Genomic DNA, 21,048 nt, shown 5'->3' with positions numbered 1-21,048 from the left:
GCTTTTAACCAGTGTTATTTTTAAAGGCTATGTGGACGAATGTAGAATTGTTTTCGTCTTCCAAAAATACTCTTACAATAGATGAATAGCCTTCAGTTTTGGAAGCCTGTTCCTCTGCATCAAGTGCTGTTCTCACAGCGCCCTCTAGTGGCTGGTTTCAGTCACTCAGTCAGAGTGATGTTTGTGAACTCGAGAATGTTCCAGAAACTAGTTTAAAATGAATAAAACACACAATGTTACAATCTGCACCTGGCCACGCAGTGAACGAGCTCATCACAGAGCATTCACAGTTCAGTTTGTGCTAAATAGAAAACAGCCTTTGGCTCCGAGATGTGTCATTTAGCATTTGAAGCATCACCTCATCATGTGTTAATGAGGCTGGACCATAGGGCGGTACTTGCTATGCTAACCATGATGCTAACACGCTAATGAGGCTGTGCTCAAGTCTCACGAACACGCCCAATGTAAACAACAAACTTTAAACCTAATTTTGATGCTGAAGTCATAATGAAGATCTGTTCAGGGCAGAACAATGAATTACCAAATTATAATTGCAAGAATACTGGGTTTTCCACAAGACCTTCTAGTTATTCATCTTTTTTTATTGTTTTTTGTTGTTGCTTACAATCTCCAATCTCATTTTCTGGCAGTGATACCAAATGTAGTTGTTAAGGTTAATAAAAATTACTTTCTAAAACAAATAATCGAGGTCATGTTGCTTATAACGTTACTACATGTTATATCAACAAGGTCTCCAAACTTCAGATACTTCAGATATGGGCTACTTCAGAGAATCAGATATATTTGCTGCGCTGGTCAGCTTCAAGTATTTTTTCCTTGGGGAAATAGCCATGTTGAATTGCGTATCAGAAGCACCATCCTCTGCCAGAGCAGTTTCAAATGACTATATTTCTCAATTCCATTTGAATTTTATTTGTTCATTTAATTGAAAAGCGCCATTGAAATATATACAACAAAACTGCAGTTTGAATGAAAAGGAGCCGAGAGAAGAGAAATGTTATATCTGCTTCTTCTTTACAATCACTTCACATCCGCCTGTGATAAATACAGAGCGAACCATATGTTTACATACACTTTATAAAAAGATACATTTGTATTTTCTCTCACTGTCTGACATGAAACCAGAATTTACTGTTTTAGGTCAAGTAGAATTTTAGGAACTATTTCTATTTGCTAAATGCCTGAAGAATGAGAGATAGATTTATTTATTTTTTAAGTTTTTGTTGCTTTTTACAAAGTCAGACTTTTACACACACTAAGATTGCTATACCTTTAAACATTTCGGGAAAGTCCAGATGACGATGTCATGACCTGGGAAGCACAAGTCTGGTTCATCCTTGGGTGCAATTAACTTTTTAGAATTTAGACTTTTTCTACATGACAGGGAAGGCAACATTTTCAAACTTTTGGGAAAATTTTCCCCCTTAAAGTTTCATTTTCAACAGGACATCTTATTGCACTTAAAACCAGATTAAATACAGTATGTTGTTGCACTTGAAAAAAAATGGATAATGAATCTTATTACTCTAAATTTAAGGCCTCATTTTCATAATTACAGTCATTTTAACTCATAAAGATAATATATGTTCAAAGGAATCATCTTTTAAACCTTGTCATCTGAACATAAAGCTTTTCTCACTTGCAGACTTACTTAAACTGACTGACTGAAGAGAAAGTATTTACTCCAGTAAGAGTATTGATATAATTAAAATACTAGCCTCTTGCTCAATGACATGTAAACAGTAAAAAGAGTGCAATAACTTCTAGAGCCGTGGTTCTTAACCTGGGTTTGATCAAACCCCAGGGGTTCGGTGAGTCAGTGTCGGGTTGGGCGGAGGTCAAGACACGACTCAGATGACTCGTGAGGACACTCGCATTGAGAAGGGTTTGGTGAATCTGCATATGAAACTGGTGGGGTTCAGTGCCTCCAACAAGGTTAAGAGCCGCCGTTCTAGAGTGAATGTAACTGAATTGGCCTATTCAATGGTAAAAGTGCCATAGGGTTATGTGTGTATGGGTGTGGCTCCTCTGTCTTGTTGATGATATAATGGAGCATTGTGGTGCTCAGTCTTATTGTAATGGAGCTGTTAACCCCCTTTGTATCTGGATGGACCGCATGTGTGAATGAGGCGCTCTCGGCGTGTCCACTCACTACATCATTCTTTTAAGACCACCAAAGACTCTTGGCAGCTTCTTCACAATTTTGATTTCAGAAAAACATTATTTGTACATTTTTTAAATGAGTGTTTTCAGTAATATCGTAGACCACTACTATTTCATTACTATTTAATTGACTGGTTGCTCTACTTTGTTTTGAGAGTCCGACAAATGTTCAATGCAGTAATGTACAAATCGAAAAGACCAACAAAAACATATTGTTTTAAATATTGTAACTTGGTCAAACTGCAAAACGTCATATTTTTCAAGTACAGTGAGTTTTTATTTGGTCTGTAGCTTAACATTAGTCGAACAGGCTGAAGAAACACCATAAAAACGATATAAGGATGATCATAATAATAACATCAAAATATAGGATTATTACTTTTTTTTGCAATATTTTTGAGAATGTGTAAAGTGGAAAAACACTTACAGTATAACAACAACAATCAACTTTTCATTATAATCATTGACACAGTTCGATTATATTCCTCACACCTCTCCACCGCACTTAACATTTTAACATTTTTTGACGGATTCATGTTATCTTAATTAATCAAAGTTTTTAGATTTGCTCGAGTGTTCAGTTATTATAATGGATCAATGGGTCTCCATTATCCATTAAACCTACCCTACCCACTTTAAAGCTGTGGGAGGAAAATCTCAAATCAAAACTGTACTTTAACACTTATTATATAGTACAGTGAGAATGTTTTTCTTTTGTTTCTGAATAAAGTTTCTGAATAAGTTTCCTATAGTTTTTCGTGAACAATCGAAGGATAATAGAGATTTATTGCGTCATTAGGGAAATTCACTTTTTTAAAACAAAACCCCTGAATTATTGTTGTCTATATAGAGTAGGCTAACATTATTCAATCTAACTTTCTATTACATGTGCATACTGTATATAGAACACATTTTTCACACTACTTTAATCATTTTGTTGATACTAATATTGTCAATTGTGTGTGTGTTTCAGTGAAACTGTTCCAAGTGGTCACTGAGACTGGCCCAGCCCCGGCACAGGACCTGAGATCTATGCAAATACTGCTCTGCCACTGCCTAGCTTGTGATTGGTTACTGGAAATGGGGGTGTGGCTCTGGAGGTAGATATAAACTCAGTGACTTTAAGTGAACTTACAAAGAACTATGGCTGCTACAGGACTGCATATAGATCAAGAGACTTTCTGCTGCTCCATCTGCCTGGATTTACTGAAGGATCCAGTCACTATTCCGTGTGGACACAGTTACTGCCTGAGCTGTGTGAACACTCACTGGGATGGAGAGGGTAAGAGCTACAGCTGCCCTCAGTGCAGACAGAGCTTCACTCAGAGGCCTGTCCTGGTGAAAAACACCTTGTTGGCTGCATTAATGGAGGGGCTAAGGCAGAGTGGACCTCCAGCTGCTCCGGTGTCTCCCTCCTCTGCTGCTCATGGAGATGTGTCCTGTGACCTCTGCTCTGGGAGGAAGGTGAAAGCTGTCAAATCCTGTCTGCAGTGTCTGGTCTCTTACTGTAAAGAGCATCTTCAGCCTCATTATGATGTCGCTCCGTTAAAGAAGCACAAGCTGGTGGAGCCCAAAGAGAACCTCCATGAAAACATCTGCCCTCAACACGACGAGGTCATGAAGATGTTCTGTCGCACTGACCAGCAGTGCATCTGTTACCTCTGCTCTGTGGACCAACACAAAGGCCACGACACAGTGACGGCTGCAGCAGAGAGGGCTGAGAAGCAGAGAGAGCTCCAGGCCGTCCAGCAGAACCTCCTCCAGAGAATCCACCATAAAGAGACCGATGAGAAGCGGCTCCAACAGCAGAGGAAGAACAGCGGTCTCTCTGCAGACGCAGCAGTGAGGAGAAGTGACAAGAGCCTCAAAGAGCTGATCCGTCTCTTAGAGAAAAGAATGAGTGAAGTGAAGCAGCAGGTCAGATCTCAACAGGAAGCTGAGGAGCACAGAGTCAAAGAGCTTCAGGACAAAGTGCAGCAGGAGATCACCGAGCTGAAGAGGAAACTCACAGAACTGGACACACTCTCACACTCTGAAGACCACGTGCACTTTTTACACAAGTTTGCATCGCTCTCCAAAGTCAGTGACACTTCAGACTCTGTAAAGAGCAGCCAGACTCCTCCCCCTTTTAAGGCCACAGTTACAGCCGCTGTGTCAAAGCTGAGGAGCGCCCTCCAAGAGACCAAACTGATGGATCCACCTGCTGAGGTTCACAAGCCAAAAGTGAAAACTCCTAAAACAGATGCCCCTCCTGCTGCACCACCACAACCGACCTCCTTAAAGGACTTTCCAGATCTCCCATGTAACTCGCAAACAGCAGTTTCTACTTTACAATCTCCTCCACCAGACAATACGAGTTCATCTCAACCTCCCATGGTGCATTTGAAAAGTACTAGAGAGTTGCAGGAACATGTGATGGACTTAACACTGGACCCACAGAGCGGCAATGAAAATATGGCAGGGATTGATGAAAATCGCAGCATTGTATTTGTGCCATGGAGTCAGGACTACAGCCACAATGCAGCCAGATCATCTCTCTTGGTGAGCAAAGACAGCCTGCCGGGCCAGTGTTCTTGGATGGTGGATTTCGGTCGGAAAACCTCTGACATCACCATTTCTGTTGCTTACAAGAGCAAAAGAAGAGACGGCTTCTCCAAAGAAGGCTCCTTTGGAAAGAACGCCACATCTTGGGCACTGAAGTGTTCCCGTAACAACCACTGTGAGTTTTGGCACAATGGCACGTGCCTCAAGGTCCCCAAAAAACCCGGGAATGTAGTGGTCTATTTGGATTTCAAAGCAGGAATTTTGTCTTTTTTTAATCAAGGGGACGGCGAACTTCAGCCCATCCACACCGTCATGACCACCTTCACCAAGCCTCTGATCGCTGGGCTTCAAATCCATGAGTTTGACAGCTACGCTCGACTGTGCGGTCCTGAATTCTGCTGATTTGTTTTGTTTTAGTTTTGTGAAATGTTCATTTTGAAATATTAGATTTAGTTCAGACTTTATGATTCTGTACCATATTTTCTGGTGCACCGGTACCACCACAGAGAATGTACTTTATGGAAATAGAAGTGAAAATTCAAGTAACTTCAATATCATGTGTTTTTATGTATATAAAACATGCTGTAAGTGGGACATGCATCTGTACAAGGGAGACCACCATGAATACAAACATGGATTTTAGAAAGTCAAGTGATAAATGTCTGATCAATATTTTAAAGGGAGATACTGCATTAAATTCTTAGGGTTTGGGCTAATAACTTATAAGCCTTCACCTGGAAACAAATCAATAAGATGTTTACTGATATGTCTATCCATAGACTTATAGGACATTGTGACTTTAAAGGACATTTTCTCAAAATGCATGTTTCTTAAATTGTACATCACTTCTGGCTTTTATAAAGAACAAGTTTTCAGTATATACTTCCTCTTCTGATTCATTGTTTTTTGGAACGTTGATATTTTGTGTTCTTGGATAATAAAGTAAAAGCCATACATTTAAACTTGCCTCTTCATATTTGTTTGCAATAATACACGCTTATTTACTGTAAGTTTCTTTTTGCATTCACAAGGTCTTATTCCCATATGAATATATTAAACAGACAAAATTTACAATGCATTTTAATCCAACAAAAAATCTTCAGCAAAAGTTTTAAAGTGATCTTTCCCCATTGAGGTTTCCACTTGACGAAATCAAATGTCAGAGAGCTCCTTCTTCAAGTGTCTTTGATGGAGTTCACCCTCGACTTCACGCAGCCAAGATGTTATTTCAAGAATATGACTGATGGCAGAGCTGGTATTTTGCCTCTTCAGTCCATCCACACTATCAGGACCTCGACACAGACACTGGTCACTGGGGTTCAACTTGATGATGTTTATTTACCTTTTTTAGGGGGTTGATTGGCTTACTAATTTGTTTTGTTAGTTTTTAATAGCTAGCCTTTTCTGTTCAATGCTGGAATCCACAGGCCTAAATAATCACCTCAAACCAAATACAGATTTCTAGTTTAGTTTAGTGAAATGCTTTTATATCATTAGTAGTTGGTCATACTATTGTCAATACTGCACAAACTGTCAATCGAAGTTGCATAAAGCGTGACTAAATACAAACATGTTTGCACTAGTTTTGGCTTGTGTTTGATTTTTGACTGGTTATTGTGTGAAGTGAGTGCCACAATCTTAATAAACATTACAAATGAACACCTGGAGTTTTTTTTTTTTTTTACTACATTGCTTTTTTTGAACAAAGGGATTTGTCTGGTCTATTATCTTTTTAGCTTTTGCTACCTCATTTACTTCATGGGTTTTGTGTTTGAGACCTACTCACTAAATTCACTAAGTTATCATCACTAATCTGACAAAACCAAATTCATACATCCTTATAACAAGCAAATGATGTACTACATTACAATTAAACAAAAAAAACTTAACCCCCTCTTAACCCCCACCTGAATTAAGTACATTTACTCCAGTTTGGCTTCAGCCAAATCTATAAAAGTTTGAAAAAAGTGTCAAAATAGCAACAAAAAATAGATTAAAAAAGGATGAAAAGGCAACAAAAGCGACAAAAAGCAATGAAAATGAGGCAGACGTTTATACTCAATTGTAAAATCAAGTACTTTTCACCACTTTCTACTTAAAATGGTAAAATGGTTTCAATGTCACTCTTGAGTCAATAGTTTGGCTGCTCTTCTCACCTCTGCCTAAGGTATTGCCTTTCGGTATTTTGGACAATTGATAATTGTGTGTATATGTATATATATATATATATATATATATATATTTATTTATTTATTTTTTTACAACGCGTGTTTTTATACAGAGCAAGTATAAGTAGTAAGTTAATGTCATTTAGTACTGTTCAAGGGTCTGTATCTTATTGTAGTATTTCTGTTGAGAATGTATGACTTTTACTCCACTACATTTGAAAGATACTTCGATAGATACTTAATATTCCTCCACAACATTTCTACAAAAGCTCAGAAGTAAAAAGTGCATTTTCTCCAGTGCAGCTTTACCCAATTTTAAAGCTCACAGCCTGGCCAGAGTAACACCATTTGAAAGCTAAGACCAGAAAAACAAATTCAAACGGACCTTTTTCCTTGCGTTGTAGTCACTTTTCTTTTCATTGCTTTTTTGTTGCGTTTCTGTCAGTTTTATGTTGCGTTTCTCTTGTGTTCTGTAATAGAAAAGTAACTGCTCGATAGAAGCTCTGATGGGTTTTATGAAATAAAGGTTTATTCAAAGTACAGGGAAAAGGTATGAGGCAAATGCCTCTCAGTCTGACATAGTTTCTGCTTCTCACAAAATGACCGTCTCCAGTCACAGAAAAACAGGTTCTTACACCATATACAAAACAAAAGGATGATACATTTGAAAGCAACAGGGTGAGAAACGCACAAGGTGTGACAACGACTTTCTTGTACCTATGTGCTAATTCACTCTTTGCAGCACAATGCATTTCAGTCGACCAGTGTGTCGTGGCCTCGATCAAGGCTCGTCTGGGATTGTTTTGACTAAAGAAAACACACTGTTCATCACCAAGGCTAAATAATGTACAAATCATTTTTAAATTGCACTTTTGTTTTGTTTTCATCTTCGTTTTTGTCTCATTTTCCTCACTATTTTGACATTCTTTTTCAAGAAGCTTTTAGATTTGGGTAAAGCCGTACTAGAGAAAATGTGTTCATGTGGATGTTAAGAGGTTAAACCACGCCATGTAAAAATTCACCCAATAAAGAAAATTATTTTCATCATTGAAACATCCCTCATAAATGAACATGTGCTTTTGCTGTGAGCGGCTCAGCTCTCCTGAGACAGGACTAACTTTACCAGAGCGGGCACGTCTCCAGCGCGACTCTATGGAGATGTGACGATTTAAACAGGTTTGGTCCTCATCCAAATCCATTATCTGATTGCGCTCTGCAAAAATAGCATTTTCTGTGTTGAGCTGGTCATTCGGAGCATATTTTGTACTGATGGCACAGTATAGTCCAAACTGTTACACAGTGTGGCTTTAAAGTAATAATAACCTTTCTGTTGTCATATTTGAACATTACTCTTTGTGCTTTAATCAGTTACTTTGACCACCGCAGGTCATACTGTGTTTATTTTGGAGAGAACAGTTTTAAAAGGGTTACATGATTGTGAAGTGTTCCCGTAGCAACCACTGTGAGTTTTGGCACAATGGCACGTGCCTTAAGGTCCCCAAAAAACCCGGGAATGTAGTGGTCTATTTGGATTTCAGCGCAGGAATTTTGTCTTTTTTTAATCAAGGGGACGGCGAACTTCAGCACATCCACACCGTCATGACCACCTTCACCAAGCCTCTGATCGCTGGGCTTCAAATCCATGACGCCCGGCTGTCCTGAATTCTACTGATTTGTTTTGTTTTAGTTTTGCTAAATGTTCATTTTGAAATATTAGATTTAGTTCAGACTTTATGATTCTGTACCATATTTTCTGGTGCACCGGTACAGAGAATGTACTTTATGGAAATAGAAGTGAAAATTCAAGTAACTTCAATGTATCTTGTGTTTTTATGTATATAAAATATGCTGTAAGTGGGACATGCTTCTGTACAAGGGAGACCACCATAACTACAAACATAGATTTTAGAAAGTCAAGTGATAAATGTCTGATCAATATTTTAAAGGGAGATACTGCATTAAATTCTTAGGGTTTGGGCTAATAACTTATAAGCCTTCACCTGGAAACAAATCAAGATGTTTACTGATATGTCTATCCATAGACTTATATAGGACATTTTCTCAAAATGCATGTTTCTTAAATTGTTCATCACTTCTGGCTTTTATAAAGAACACGTTTTCAGTATATACTTCCTCTTCTGATTCATTGGTTTTTGGAACGTTGAGATTTTGGGTTCTTCTATAATAAAGTGAAAGCCATAAATTTAAACTTGCCTCTTCATATTTGTTTGCAATAATACACGCTTATTAAGTTTCTTTTTGCATACACAAGGTCTTATTCCCATATGAATATATTAAACAGACAAAATTTACAATGCATTTTAATCTAACAAAATATCTTTTAATAAAGTTTTAAAGTGATCTTTCCCCATTGAGGTTTCCACTTGACGAAATCAAATGTCAGAGAGCTCCTTCTTCAAGTGTCTTTGATGGAGTTCACCCTCGACTACACGCAGCCAAGATGTTATTTCAAGAATATGACTGATGGCAGAGCTGGTATTTTGCCTCTTCAGTCCATCCACACTATCAGGACCTCGACACAGACACTGGTCACTGGGGTTCAACTTGATTTTGTTTTATTTACCTTTTTTAGAGGGTTGATTGGCTTACTAATTTGTTTTGATAGTTTTTAATAGTTCGCCTTTTCAGTTCAATGCTGGAATCCACAGGCCTAAATAATCACCTCAAACCAAATGCTGATTTTTATGCTATTCGTCTATTTTGTTATTAAGAACGGCAGCTTGACCAAACTACCAAACCTTTTATTGTAAGTTGATAATAATACTTCGTCCTGCAGCATGACCCCAAAGAAACACATTTGAGAACTATTCTAACAACAACAATAATAAAATAAAATAAAAGAACTACAATATTATTATTATTATTATTATTATTATTATTATTATTATTATTATTATTATTATTATTATTATTATTATTATTATTATTATTATTATTATTATTATTATTATTATTATTATTATTATTATGATGCAATGTTTTGAAAAGAATATTTACAATGTGAAAAGCCGCAGGATCGTCCCATTCATGCTTGGAGCTAGAGCTAAACAAGCTACAGCTGTGAGAATCTACTTCCTGTTTAATAAAATAGGCCTATTAAATGGACTCTTCTGCCCCCACAGTGCAACATTTAACAACTCACCACGCGATGTAATTGATTAAAATGTGTAGTCGATGCTTTTCTACATGTTTTTCAAAGCTCTGTGTCGGACTTATTTTGAAGCGGCCATCGGAAACAGCTTTTGCCTGTAAGCTAACAGCTAGCTTTGTTTGGCTAAGCACTTTAGCTCGTCATCTTCCTCACGGCATAGCCTACATATCCCGTGATGTATCAAACATCTGCTGCTCACGATGCCAGGTGAGCACGAAGTTACATCTGACAGATCGATGTTTACTTTATTAATCGTTGCTTTTAGACTTGTTGTATTTCCCATGTGTTCAATCTCAGTCACGTAAATGATGCTCTTGAACTGGCCCCATGTGAAACACTCAGGCTCATCACCCTGCAGTAGCATGTTTCTGTTCAAAAATACTACGTTTAATGCTACACGAACTCAACACTTGACACACACTTAAAGCACACATGATGATATACTGCTTACAACCATATAGATCATTTAAGTTTAGATTGAAGTATTAGATAGCCCGCGCAAAAGATTGTTTTTTGCATAGCCTATATGTGTATACTGTGTATTTGCAGTAGTCATCAGGATCATGGATTACCACTGTCTATTTCATCTGAGCAGAATATTGTGTGCAGCATGAATGAAAACCTGCACATAACACATGGAATAGTTTGTTTTACTTTTGTTACTGAAGCAATTAATGTTTTTTTTTAAAGAAGTAATAGAAAATTTTGACCATTGTCTAATTTTCTTTTTTTTTCTTTAAACCATTTTCTAATACAGTTAAGTATCTTGTATTTTGCAATATTGCAGAAATCTGAATATACCATTCTTTTTTGTATATTCAGATTAACCTAACCTAAAAAAACAAAACAAAAAACTATCACATGTTTCAATCTAACAAAACATTTCACATACTTACTTTAATGAAGTGTTTCAGACTCTAATACTGTAAATTGCTTCTTTGTGTTTTAGTGAAACTGTTCCAAGTGGTCACTGACGACTGGCCCCTCAGCACAGGACCTGAGATCTATGGAAATATTGTTCTGCCACTGCCTAACTTGTGATTGTTTTTTGGAAATGAGGGTGTGGCTGAGGTAGATATAAACTCACTTTAAGTGTACGGGACGTTTCTGACAAAGAACTATGGCTGCTACAGGACTGCATATAGATCGAGAGACTTTCTGCTGCTCCATCTGCCTGGATTTACTGAAGGAACCAGTCACTATCCCGTGTGGACACAGTTACTGCCTGAGCTGTGTGAACACTCACTGGGATGGAGAGGGTAAGAGCTACAGCTGCCCTCAGTGCAGACAGAACTTCACTCAGAGACCTGTCCTGGTGAAAAACACCATGTTGTCTATTTTAATGGAGGGGCTAAGGCAGAGTGGACCTGCAGCTGCTCCGGTGTCTCCCTCCTCTGCTGCTCATGGAGATGTGTCCTGTGACCTCTGCTCTGGGAGGAAGGTGAAAGCTGTCAAATCCTGTCTGCAGTGTCTGGTCTCTTACTGTAAAGAGCATCTTCAGCCTCATTATGATGTCCCTGCGTTAAAGAAGCACAAGCTGGTGGAGCCCAAAGAGAACCTCCAAGAAAACATCTGCCCTCGACACGACGAGGTCATGAAGATGTTCTGTCGCACTGACCAGCAGTGCATCTGTTACCTCTGCTCTGTGGACCAACACAAAGGCCACGACACAGTGACGGCTGCAGCAGAGAGGGCTGAGAAGCAGAGAGAGCTCCAGACCGTCCAGCAGAACCTCCTCCAGAGAATCCACCACAAAGAGACCGATGAGGAGCGGCTCCAACAGCAGAGGAAGAAAAGCTGTCGCTCTGCAGACGCAGCAGTGGAGGAATGTCACAGGAGCCACAAAGACCTGCGCTTTCTCTTCGTGAAGAGAATGAATGAAGTGAAGCAGCAGGTCAGATCTCAACAGGAAGCTGAGGAGCACAGAGTCAAAGAGCTTCAGGACAAAGTGCAGCAGGAGATCACCGAGTTGAAGAGGAAACTCACAGAACTGGACACACTCTCACACTCTGAAGACCACGTGCACTTTTTACACAAGTTTGCATCACTCTCCAAAGTCAGTGAGACTTCAGACTCTGTAAAGAACAGCCAGACTCCTCCCCCTTTTCAGGACACAGTTACAGCCGTTGTGTCAAAGCTGAGGAGCGCACTCCAAGAGACCAGTCTGATGGATCCACCTGCTGAGGTTCACAAGCCAAAAGTGAACTCTCCTAAAGCAGATGCTCCTCCTGCTGCAGCTCTGCGGGCTGCACCACCACAACAGACCTCCTCAAAGGACTTTTCCGCTCTCCCAAACCTAAATCGGCAACCATCAACTTCAGACTCACAACGACTTCAACCTGTGGCAAACCTTCCGCCCCAACCTTCTGATCCGTCAAATATTGACACATCAAACTTGGAGGACGTGGAGCTTCAAGACCTATTGCGATACTCACGCAGGTTAACGTTCGATCCACAAAGCCTGAACTACAAACTGGAACTGTCCAAAGGTAACAGAGTTGTCAAACGCCTGCGTCACGAACGGAGATACCCAACTCACCCAAACAGATTCCTCATTTCCTCCCAGGTGATGACTAAGGAGAGCTTGACCGGTCGCTGTTTTTGGCAGGTGCTTGCGAACTATGAAGACGGCTTTGCGGTCGCCGCGTCTTACAGAAGCATCCAGAGAGGACTGAGGTTTCTAGGACCAGACTACGAGAGTGACTTCGGACAGAATGACGTATCTTGGATTCTCGAGTGCCACAGCGACGTCTTTTTTATGCGACATGATTCTCGTACCCGTGAAATCCGTTTTGAGGACCATGAGAGTTACCCTCCCCCGACGAAGATTGGAATCTTTTTGGATTACGATGCTGGGATTTTGGCTTTTTACAAAATTTTTGAAGATGAGGATTCGGCCGTGCTGCTCTATACAGTCAGGACCACCTTCACTCAGCCGCTGGCAGCCGGAGTTGTTCTCCAAGATATCAACAGCACTGCAGAACTACTTTGATATTGACATTGTTTTTTGTATTTCTTCACAGATGACAGATTTGTTTGATTTTTTTAATAACATGTCCTTAATAAAAAAAAGTCATTGTGGAATAAATACAGTCTGAGGTTTATTTGATTTAGCTGGACAGTGATTCTCAAGTTGTGGCATGTGCGATGAGGGTTCAAGTACTTGATTTCATAAAAGTACAAATATGCTGATCGAGACATGACTCCAATGCAAGTGAAAGTTGCTCAATCAAACTATTGAAATGACTGTTGTATTTGTTGTAGAAACTATAGCATTAAAAGGTAGACCAAACACATTAGTTCAAGTGTCGTGAAGAATAACTTCAAATACCAGAGGCCAGTAGTAATAATAATGCATTGGTTTTATATAGCGCTTTTCTGGACACTCAAAGGCGCTTTACATTGCACTATTCATTCACTCTATACTCGGTGGTGGTAAGCTACTACTGTAGCCACAGCTGCCCGGGGGTAGACTGACGGTACTGCCAGGCCGTTCCCTGCTTAGCTTCCAAGGTCTGACGGGATCGGGCATAGCAAAAGCGGTGTGGTACTCAGTTACATTTACTCAAGTACATGTACTTGAGTAACTTTTTGAACAAATTGCTCTTCATTAGACTAGTTTTATTTTACAGTACATTTTACTTCTATTTGAGTCACATTATATTGAAGTATCTGTACTACTTAGTTGTTGCTAAATAAATATTTGAATGAAAAATGCATCATTTTGATTTGTAAAATAGATGCAGCTCATCTCACGCTGTTTGTTCTGTAGAATTATTTAGTTTTTCTGCCATTTTCTTTGGAAATATCACGATTTCCACTTGATTTTATCTTTTGTTTCACAATATATCGCGTCATTGAAAATATATCAGACTTTTTTGATCAGCTACTCAATACTCATGTAACATTTACAGTACTTCATCATTCAGTCATTTCGGTCACTACTTTTTACTTGTACTCCAAGTAACATTACTCTTACAAAGTAAATATTTGGCCCACTTTACCCACCAAGGACAGACCTCCTTCCTTGTTCTGGGTTAGTGGCTTTGATCGTACATCTGCACAGCGCCACCTGCTGTTCTGCAGTGTGAACTATAAGGATTTTAAGGTTGGGAAAGATGTTGCTAATTTGTACATTTTTGGAGCCATTTCAGAAATGTGGGGTAGAAAGTATTACATTTATCTTTCAAATATGGTGTCCCTAAGTAGTGCCTTTACCTTTGATTACAGCACACAATAAACTTCTATAATGTCAACAGCATCTTGTATTGATGATGAGAGAGTGTGAGCACTGCGGAAAGCCTTCTCCAGCCCATCCAAAAGATTCACAATGAGGTTAAGATCAATTCATTTGTCTCATGCTCCCTGAGCCACTCTTTGAACCTAGGACCTTCTAGCTTTGAAGCACGAGCGCTAACCACTGCGCCACTGTGTATAAAAGTTATGCAAGTATTACTGACTCTTTTAATCTAGTGATTTTATGGCTGTCAAAAAAAAAATTAATAGCCATATTTTATATTATTGAAAACTTTATGAAAATCTGTCACTACAGAAAAATAAAAATCACAATGTATCCCTATAGCTCCAAACGGGATGAAGTTAGAAGCGACCAAGCTCTTCCACGGGCACAAAGACCAGACAGGTACGCATCAACTCGTCTAAGATCAGGTAAGAACATGTCTCAGTGTGGAAAAACGGTGGCCTGTTCCTTTAACAAACTAGATGTTATACTTTAAGTAATGACCTAAAGTCTGGTCTACATGTTGGTATAGGTCACCCAATATGTTTTTTTCTAAGGCCGATGCAGATTTTGGGGGATTTGTATTGGCCGATGTTGATATGCTCCAAATGTCTGGTACAAATATAAATACTTGGCCGCTCCAGCAGTGGTTGATTTTATTTTAGAACTTTAGGTGATTTAATCATAGTTTCTGTCCCAGCTTTGATTAGTCGCCGTTAGCATTCGCATGCTGCTTCTTTTTATCTCCTGCAGACTTCCTGCGGGGGACCTTGACTTTTCGTGTGGGTCCAGTGCAAAAGTGGCTCCCTCCGCGGGTGGGCGAGTCTGTGGGGCCCCCGGCTGAGGTAACGCTGGAAGAGGTCTCTGGCTGTGGACCGGCTACTGTTTGCTGCAAAGTTGATTTTTCATCAGTATCCTCATCTTCCAACAGCTGTCGTCTGAAGCTGTCGTCAAACAAGTCCTCCCAGCTGACCTTGAAGAAAGTGTCCACGTTTGAATCGCCACCTCAAAAAAGAGAACATGTTAGAAGCCATCATAACATAATATGCTGTAAATTACGATAGCAAACATCTTCTTAGTTTTTACTAATATGGCTTACTTGTTTCTGGATCAGATTTGATCTCTTCCGAAGGGCAGAAAGACAGTTCCTGGTCTCCGAATGGCTCCAACTCCCAGTCGGCCATTGGGAAGGGGTACTTACTTAAATCGACAACTAAAAAAAGAGTAAGAGCGGTAAGACACCATGTTAGAAGCCATCATATTGTTCGTTTTTACCAATATGGCAAAATCACAAACATATAGTCCCCCTGCCTTAAAGTGCATAATGACACATGAGACACAACTTTTGCTAAAACATAGTCAACACAATTATATAGAAGATTTTCCTAAAGATTGTTTCTGCTCAACATTGCTTCACTAATTTGCTGCTTCACTGAAATAAAATAATAATTATGCAACTGATGCTATCCTTCTAAATAAGGAATGTTTTCAAAAGCATTAAAACCTGTCACATGCACTGCAGACTAACGTGAACAGTTTTTAGAGAGGTACAAAGCTGCACACATGGTAGCGCTGTATGAAATGTATGATGATGTGTATTGTTAACCTTTTTAAATATTGTACTGTGTATTGTATTTTGTATTTTGTATTATGCAGTGTTTTGTGATATGTGTCTCTTAGCCTCTGGTTTGTCCAACGCTTATGTCCATATCAAATAAACTCATAGTAATAGAATAACAATGACATCAGCCCTTATTGGACTCTTACTTGGTTCTGCCTCGAGTTCACCCTCTTGCACAGGGACGGGCACAAAAAGCGACTCAGGCGTGGGGAGAGGAAGTGGGTCCAACAGCGGCCCGTCTCCCGGCTGAACCAGCTCTTGTCCATCGAGCGAGAAGAATTCTTCGAGCGTGAAGAAGGTTTCCATGTTTGAATGACCACCTCAAAAGTGATAAAAAAAACTACTTAGAAGCCGTCACTATAAATGCTGTAAGATAAAATCCCAAATATTTCATCTGCGTTTGTACAACAGTTTTGAATGAAAACGACTCACTCACTTGGACAAATGCTGCATCCCGGTCGTCATGGGAGGTCAGAACTTCGACGGACATTCTCTTGTTTTACTGACCCACTACACGGCAAAAAGTGGATTCTAAGCAAGTAAAATGGTCTTATATTTTAATCTTATTCAGCATTAGACAAAGAATCTCCGAGATCATATTTTTATTATACACAAGAAGTTACAGTTTCAGCCTTGTTTTAGTAGTCATGACGCTTAAATATCGGTCCCATTTTAATTTTAGATGATTTAAATGTAAAAGTGCCTTTCATTGATTGTGTCTTAGATATCGTCAGTCATCTGGCTGCCGTTATTCAAATTTCATGTTAAAAAGAGCCAGTCTTTTGAATGGCTCTTTGAAGTGAACGGATCCCAAAGATTCGACTCCCAGTTAACAATGTCCAAGAAGAAAATGTCTTCCCTGGTCTTCATTGGACTCTGACACATTCGTCAACATGACAAAAACAAATTGCATGGTCTCTTACAGATATATATATATTTTTTTTGTAAGTTGAAGGGACTAGATGCAAGTTGATCATTTTTATTCTCACTACTGCCACCTCAGGTCTTACACGTAACTGCAGTTTCTATATTAAGCTTGTGCATGACGGCACTTCAGACCCGAAGTAACAACTTTTTTGAGTGACAGTGCAGGATTTTAGAGGCAGTTGTGGTGAACAGGTCTCATTCTACATATTTGGACATAGCGGGAAGATGTAGGGGAAGGAAAATACATAATTTTGTATAGTCCCTTTAACCTACAGTTGTTGTGCTTGATTAGTTCTATTTTGGTGTAGTCTTAAAAAAATCGTGAAAATGTATTATAGAATAAAAAAGTAACGTAGAAGCAATATAAATCCATAAATAACGGCCGCATGCAGCCCGCGGGCCTTGACCTTGACACATGTGAATTACAGTATACTCCAATCTAAATCAAGTACATTTGTTTCCAGAATTGAAAGCTCTTTGTGTGGTAACTTCTTAGGGAAGATATAAGATAAAGCTGTAGATTCTTGTTGTTAGATGCATCCAAATGAATGTAGCTTGCCCTCTTAATATACAATAAAGATGGAGAAAGATTACATGGCATCATAATCATGTGAGCGCGTCATATGGACGGTAATCTGGACTTAATCTGATGATAATTATGGAGTGGTTTATACTGAGTGTTCCTGACAGCAGCACTTACATTCAGCAGGTGCAGTGCAGAGTCTACCTGACGCTCATCACTCTCTGTACATTTGTCATTTCAGGATGTCTGCCCCAAACCAGGAGGAACAGGATTTACCCTCGAACTTCACAGGTAAGAGCCACGAGAAAAGTAGACGGGTCTGACAAAAAGCAAAATAACGTTGCATGCAAGAATATAATTGTATAATGCTAGACTTAAAGGAGTAGATGTCCTGAAACACAATCATTTACAGGATGTGTGGACAGACGACGTTCAGTCAGATATTGTTGCTTCATCATCATCTGGCCATTTTAACTCAAACTTTAATTGAGCAAACTCGGGCTTTCTCCATGCACCAAAAAACAAATAAATAAAAAAACATAATGCACTTATATAATAGTACAAATGATTACACTAGCACTGCAAAAAGTAAATATCAAGCAATGTCTTAAATGACTTGAACTGAGGAAATGTATCTTGTTTTGAGCGGTTGAGCGGCCTGATGGGACCAAGTTTACTTTGCTTGTTTGAGGACATTTCAGACCAGTTCTAAGGCACATCTCGCTTGAAACAAGAAAGTCAAATTGCCAATGAGACAAGACCAATTTTCTTACCCCATTGGCAAAGAAAATGACCTGAAATAAGAACGAAATGTATCGAAACGAGTCAGAAACATCTCAGAACAAGTGAAATAATCTAGGACAAATGCCTAAGAACAACTTAACCAGTCAAAACAACTAAAATTTGGATTATTACGCTCAAATTGAGATGTTTATTCTGATCTAGTTAATTCCTTTTTCCAGTGTGTACAAGCTTGAAAAGTTCCCAAAGCACTGCAGAGAAGTCAAGATTAATTTACTTAGTACTCGGTGGTGATATGCTACTATTGTTGCCAATAGTCGAAGCTGCCCTGGGGTAAACTGACAGAAGGTCTGCCACAGTCACTAACACTCAAGATGGAGGGCTGACAGACCAGACTGAGATCCACCATACAGTAATGTATGGGCTGTAGAGACCAAGCTTAGTAATACAGAAACAAAATGATAGTAATATGACAGATGGTCGGTGTCTACTGTCAATTAGGCAATCCCATATGAGCAATGTTGTCCTCTGGATACATATGCAGTCTGCTACAGGGATGCAGCTCTCAACAGGAGGATGTGTGGATGCAGATTTATACGAATAAAAATCATTATAAAAATGCACCAACAGTTAACTTCAGATTATGCTGGTCAAAAAAAATGCCAAAGTAAAAAGAAGGAATGCCCATCATGGTCCGCATTACAAAAAAGGAAAACTGACGCACAGCAGTTTTGCAAGAAAAGTAGTATCCATTACTTCTCTGTCACGAAACTATCACACAGCTATGTTTAAAAATTTATGAACGTTATCTTATAATTCTATGCCACTAGTCCTAGTTTCAGTTTACAATTGCAGATCATTTAAAATGAGTCATACATCCGAACACAAAGTTTAAACGCTTCACTCCAGGGCAGCACGGCTCACTCTTCACAAAGAGGCTCTGCTTTGGAGAGGAAAACATTACAATAAACAGTAAAATCAGTTTTTGCTTGAAAATTAAACACTAACGGCAAATCTTCAAAAGGCAAAAAAAAAAGAAAAGAAAAAAACAACATAAGTTTAATGAACATATTTACATGATCTTTAACTTGATTGAAGACCTGTATTTTGTCTTTGTCTTTGAACAAACAGCTCAGTTGCAGTAGAGCCTATGAGGAGACATTGGTTTGTCTGACCATTGTTGAAGAAATGATATTGCTTCCACAGGTCCTAAAGGGGTCATAACTGACTGGAGAAGGTTCAAATTGGACAGTGTGGACCAGAGTCTCCCACAGAAGAAGAGGGAACTTCTGAGGCAGATGTCCACTCCACGAGAAGACGACAAAGCCAACAGGAAGGTAAACTACTATTCCTGACACAACACATGGAGCTCAAGCTCAAATGGCCTTGGTCAGACGTAAAAGAAATAACATTTTGAAGCACTATAACCTACTCATGAAGTCTTTTGTGCCGCAGATGAGCGTGCAGGAGTACGAGATGATCCAGGATGAGGATGAGCACTGCCTGAAGCGCTACAGGAAGCAGTGCATGCAGGAGATGCACGAGCGCCTGAGCTTCGGCCCCAAGTTCGAGACGGTGCATGAGCTGGAGAGCGGAGAGGCCTTCCTGGAGGTCATCGAGAAAGAGCACCGGCTCACTCCAGTCATCGTGCACATCTACCAGCAGGGAATCAAAGGTCCCACTGCAGTTTAAAGATTGCTCAATTGCTCCTGACACATTACACCAGTAGCACTGAAAGATGGATTTACAGAAGCATACATGTTAAAGATGTCCGTATTAATTGACATGTACATATTTGTGTGTTTTTTCAGAGTGTGAGCAGATGAACTCGTGCCTGGACTGTCTGGCAGCGGAGTATCCCACGGTGAAGTTCTGCCGCATCGATGCTGTGGCAACAGGGGCTGCTGAGCGCTTCTCCTCTGAGGTCAGGAGAGGCAAACATTGACATTAGTGTCCATGACATCTTTCAAATGAATGTTTAGTGTAAACCATCCACATTCTACATACAGTATAGACTCCTCAAATGAATGCGATACAGTATAAAACGTTTCTTTTCCATGACAGGTGCTTCCTACCTTGCTGGTGTACAAGGCTGGAGAGCTGCTGGGCAACTTCCTGGCAATTACGAAACACTTCAGTGAGGAGTTCTTCGCTACTGACGTGGAGGCCCATCTCAACGAGTACGGCCTGCTGCCAGAAAAGGAGTTCACTGCCTGCATGGAGGACCACGATGAGGCTGACCAGGTCGAATAAACACGTTGCAAAGGCTCACGAGATTGTTTCGCTGACCAGTTGTAGTTTTTTTTGTACCGCACAATTTTTATTTATTTGTTGATTAATTGATAAATGGACTACCGATTTGCTATTTGTTTTCACAATTAAAGCTGGGGTACCTGATTTTTCCCACACAAACTTTGACATTTTTTTATTTGGCCCAAACTCTAGCACTCGCAATGCCTCCTGCATGTCCAAATTGTTCTAGCAAATTGTTTATACGCTCGTTTCACCCCGGTGTACAGCTTTGAGCAGTGGATCAACAATATCTGTTTTTTTTGCTGTGTTTACAACTCACCCTGAGGTGGTTAAAACAGATTTACTTTTCAACAACAGGTACCCTAGCTTTAATGAACTAATACTAGGTTTTCTTAATCCTTGCATACAACTTCTTGCATCTGCAATAATTACTTAATATTGATTTTAATTGACTGTGCTATTGTGGAATGTATAATATAAAATTCATAGTGACCTATAGCCAATAAATTCATCTTGTTTTATTAAAAAGCTGTAGGCTGTATTACATGATAAATTACACAGTGGATCTTCCTGTTATTAAATAATGTTGACGTGAAATAAATGTTAAAACAAGCAAATGTTCAGCGTTCTACTTTTTCACGTAGGAGGCCTTTCCTTGCACCGCCACTGAGCGGC

At 39.4% G+C, this 21,048-nt stretch overlaps 3 protein-coding genes across 5 annotated transcripts; all 3 read left to right on the top strand.

The window, feature by feature from the left end:
* Positions 1 to 3,327: 3,327 nt before the first annotated feature.
* On the top strand, positions 3,328 to 5,130 carry LOC306972793 (E3 ubiquitin/ISG15 ligase TRIM25-like; the record flags this gene model as incomplete). Its single annotated transcript, XM_079569499.1, has 1 exon — positions 3,328 to 5,130. One exon carries the CDS (start codon positions 3,328 to 3,330, stop codon positions 5,128 to 5,130), a length of 1,803 nt encoding a protein of 600 aa, XP_079425625.1.
* A 5,042-nt stretch (positions 5,131 to 10,172) lies between these two features.
* Positions 10,173 to 13,080, top strand: LOC306972347 (E3 ubiquitin/ISG15 ligase TRIM25-like). Its single transcript, XM_079568937.1, has 2 exons — positions 10,173 to 10,275; positions 11,018 to 13,080. Exon 2 carries the CDS (start codon positions 11,189 to 11,191, stop codon positions 13,058 to 13,060), a length of 1,872 nt encoding a protein of 623 aa, XP_079425063.1. The 5' UTR covers positions 10,173 to 10,275; positions 11,018 to 11,188; the 3' UTR covers positions 13,061 to 13,080.
* A 2,358-nt stretch (positions 13,081 to 15,438) lies between these two features.
* LOC306972540 (phosducin-like) lies at positions 15,439 to 20,466 on the top strand. 3 transcript variants are annotated; one of them, XM_079569206.1, is made up of 6 exons: positions 15,439 to 15,541; positions 17,621 to 17,670; positions 19,327 to 19,457; positions 19,576 to 19,795; positions 19,932 to 20,044; positions 20,185 to 20,466. In XM_079569206.1, exons 2-6 carry the CDS (start codon positions 17,622 to 17,624, stop codon positions 20,371 to 20,373), a joined length of 702 nt encoding a protein of 233 aa, XP_079425332.1. In that variant the 5' UTR covers positions 15,439 to 15,541; position 17,621; the 3' UTR covers positions 20,374 to 20,466. The 3 variants fall into 3 exon arrangements, with proteins under 3 accessions (XP_079425332.1, XP_079425333.1, XP_079425331.1); XM_079569207.1 differs by lacking the exon at positions 15,439 to 15,541 and adding an exon at positions 16,053 to 16,227; XM_079569205.1 differs by lacking the exon at positions 15,439 to 15,541 and having other exon boundaries at positions 17,345 to 17,670.
* The last annotated feature ends 582 nt before the right edge of the window (positions 20,467 to 21,048 follow it).

The sequence above is a fragment of the Gobius niger genome (assembly GCF_951799975.1).
Source record: "Gobius niger genome assembly, chromosome: 13".
Taxonomy (NCBI): Eukaryota; Metazoa; Chordata; class Actinopteri; order Gobiiformes; family Gobiidae; genus Gobius; species Gobius niger.
Note: the sequence above shows the minus strand (reverse complement) of the source record. Positions and strands in the feature narration are given on the sequence as shown.

What these genes read in the sequence shown, in the direction of transcription:
- LOC306972347 (XM_079568937.1), top strand. Translation starts at nt 11,189, where the DNA reads ATGGCTGCTACAGGACTGCATATAGATCGAGAGACTTTCTGCTGCTCC.
- LOC306972540 (XM_079569206.1), top strand. Translation starts at nt 17,622, where the DNA reads ATGTCTGCCCCAAACCAGGAGGAACAGGATTTACCCTCGAACTTCACA. An exon ending in ACGACAAAGCCAACAGGAAG is followed by an intron (nt 19,458 to 19,575) that starts GTAAACTACTAT and finishes TTTGTGCCGCAG; the next exon opens with ATGAGCGTGCAGGAGTACGA. An exon ending in CTACCAGCAGGGAATCAAAG is followed by an intron (nt 19,796 to 19,931) that starts GTCCCACTGCAG and finishes GTGTTTTTTCAG; the next exon opens with AGTGTGAGCAGATGAACTCG.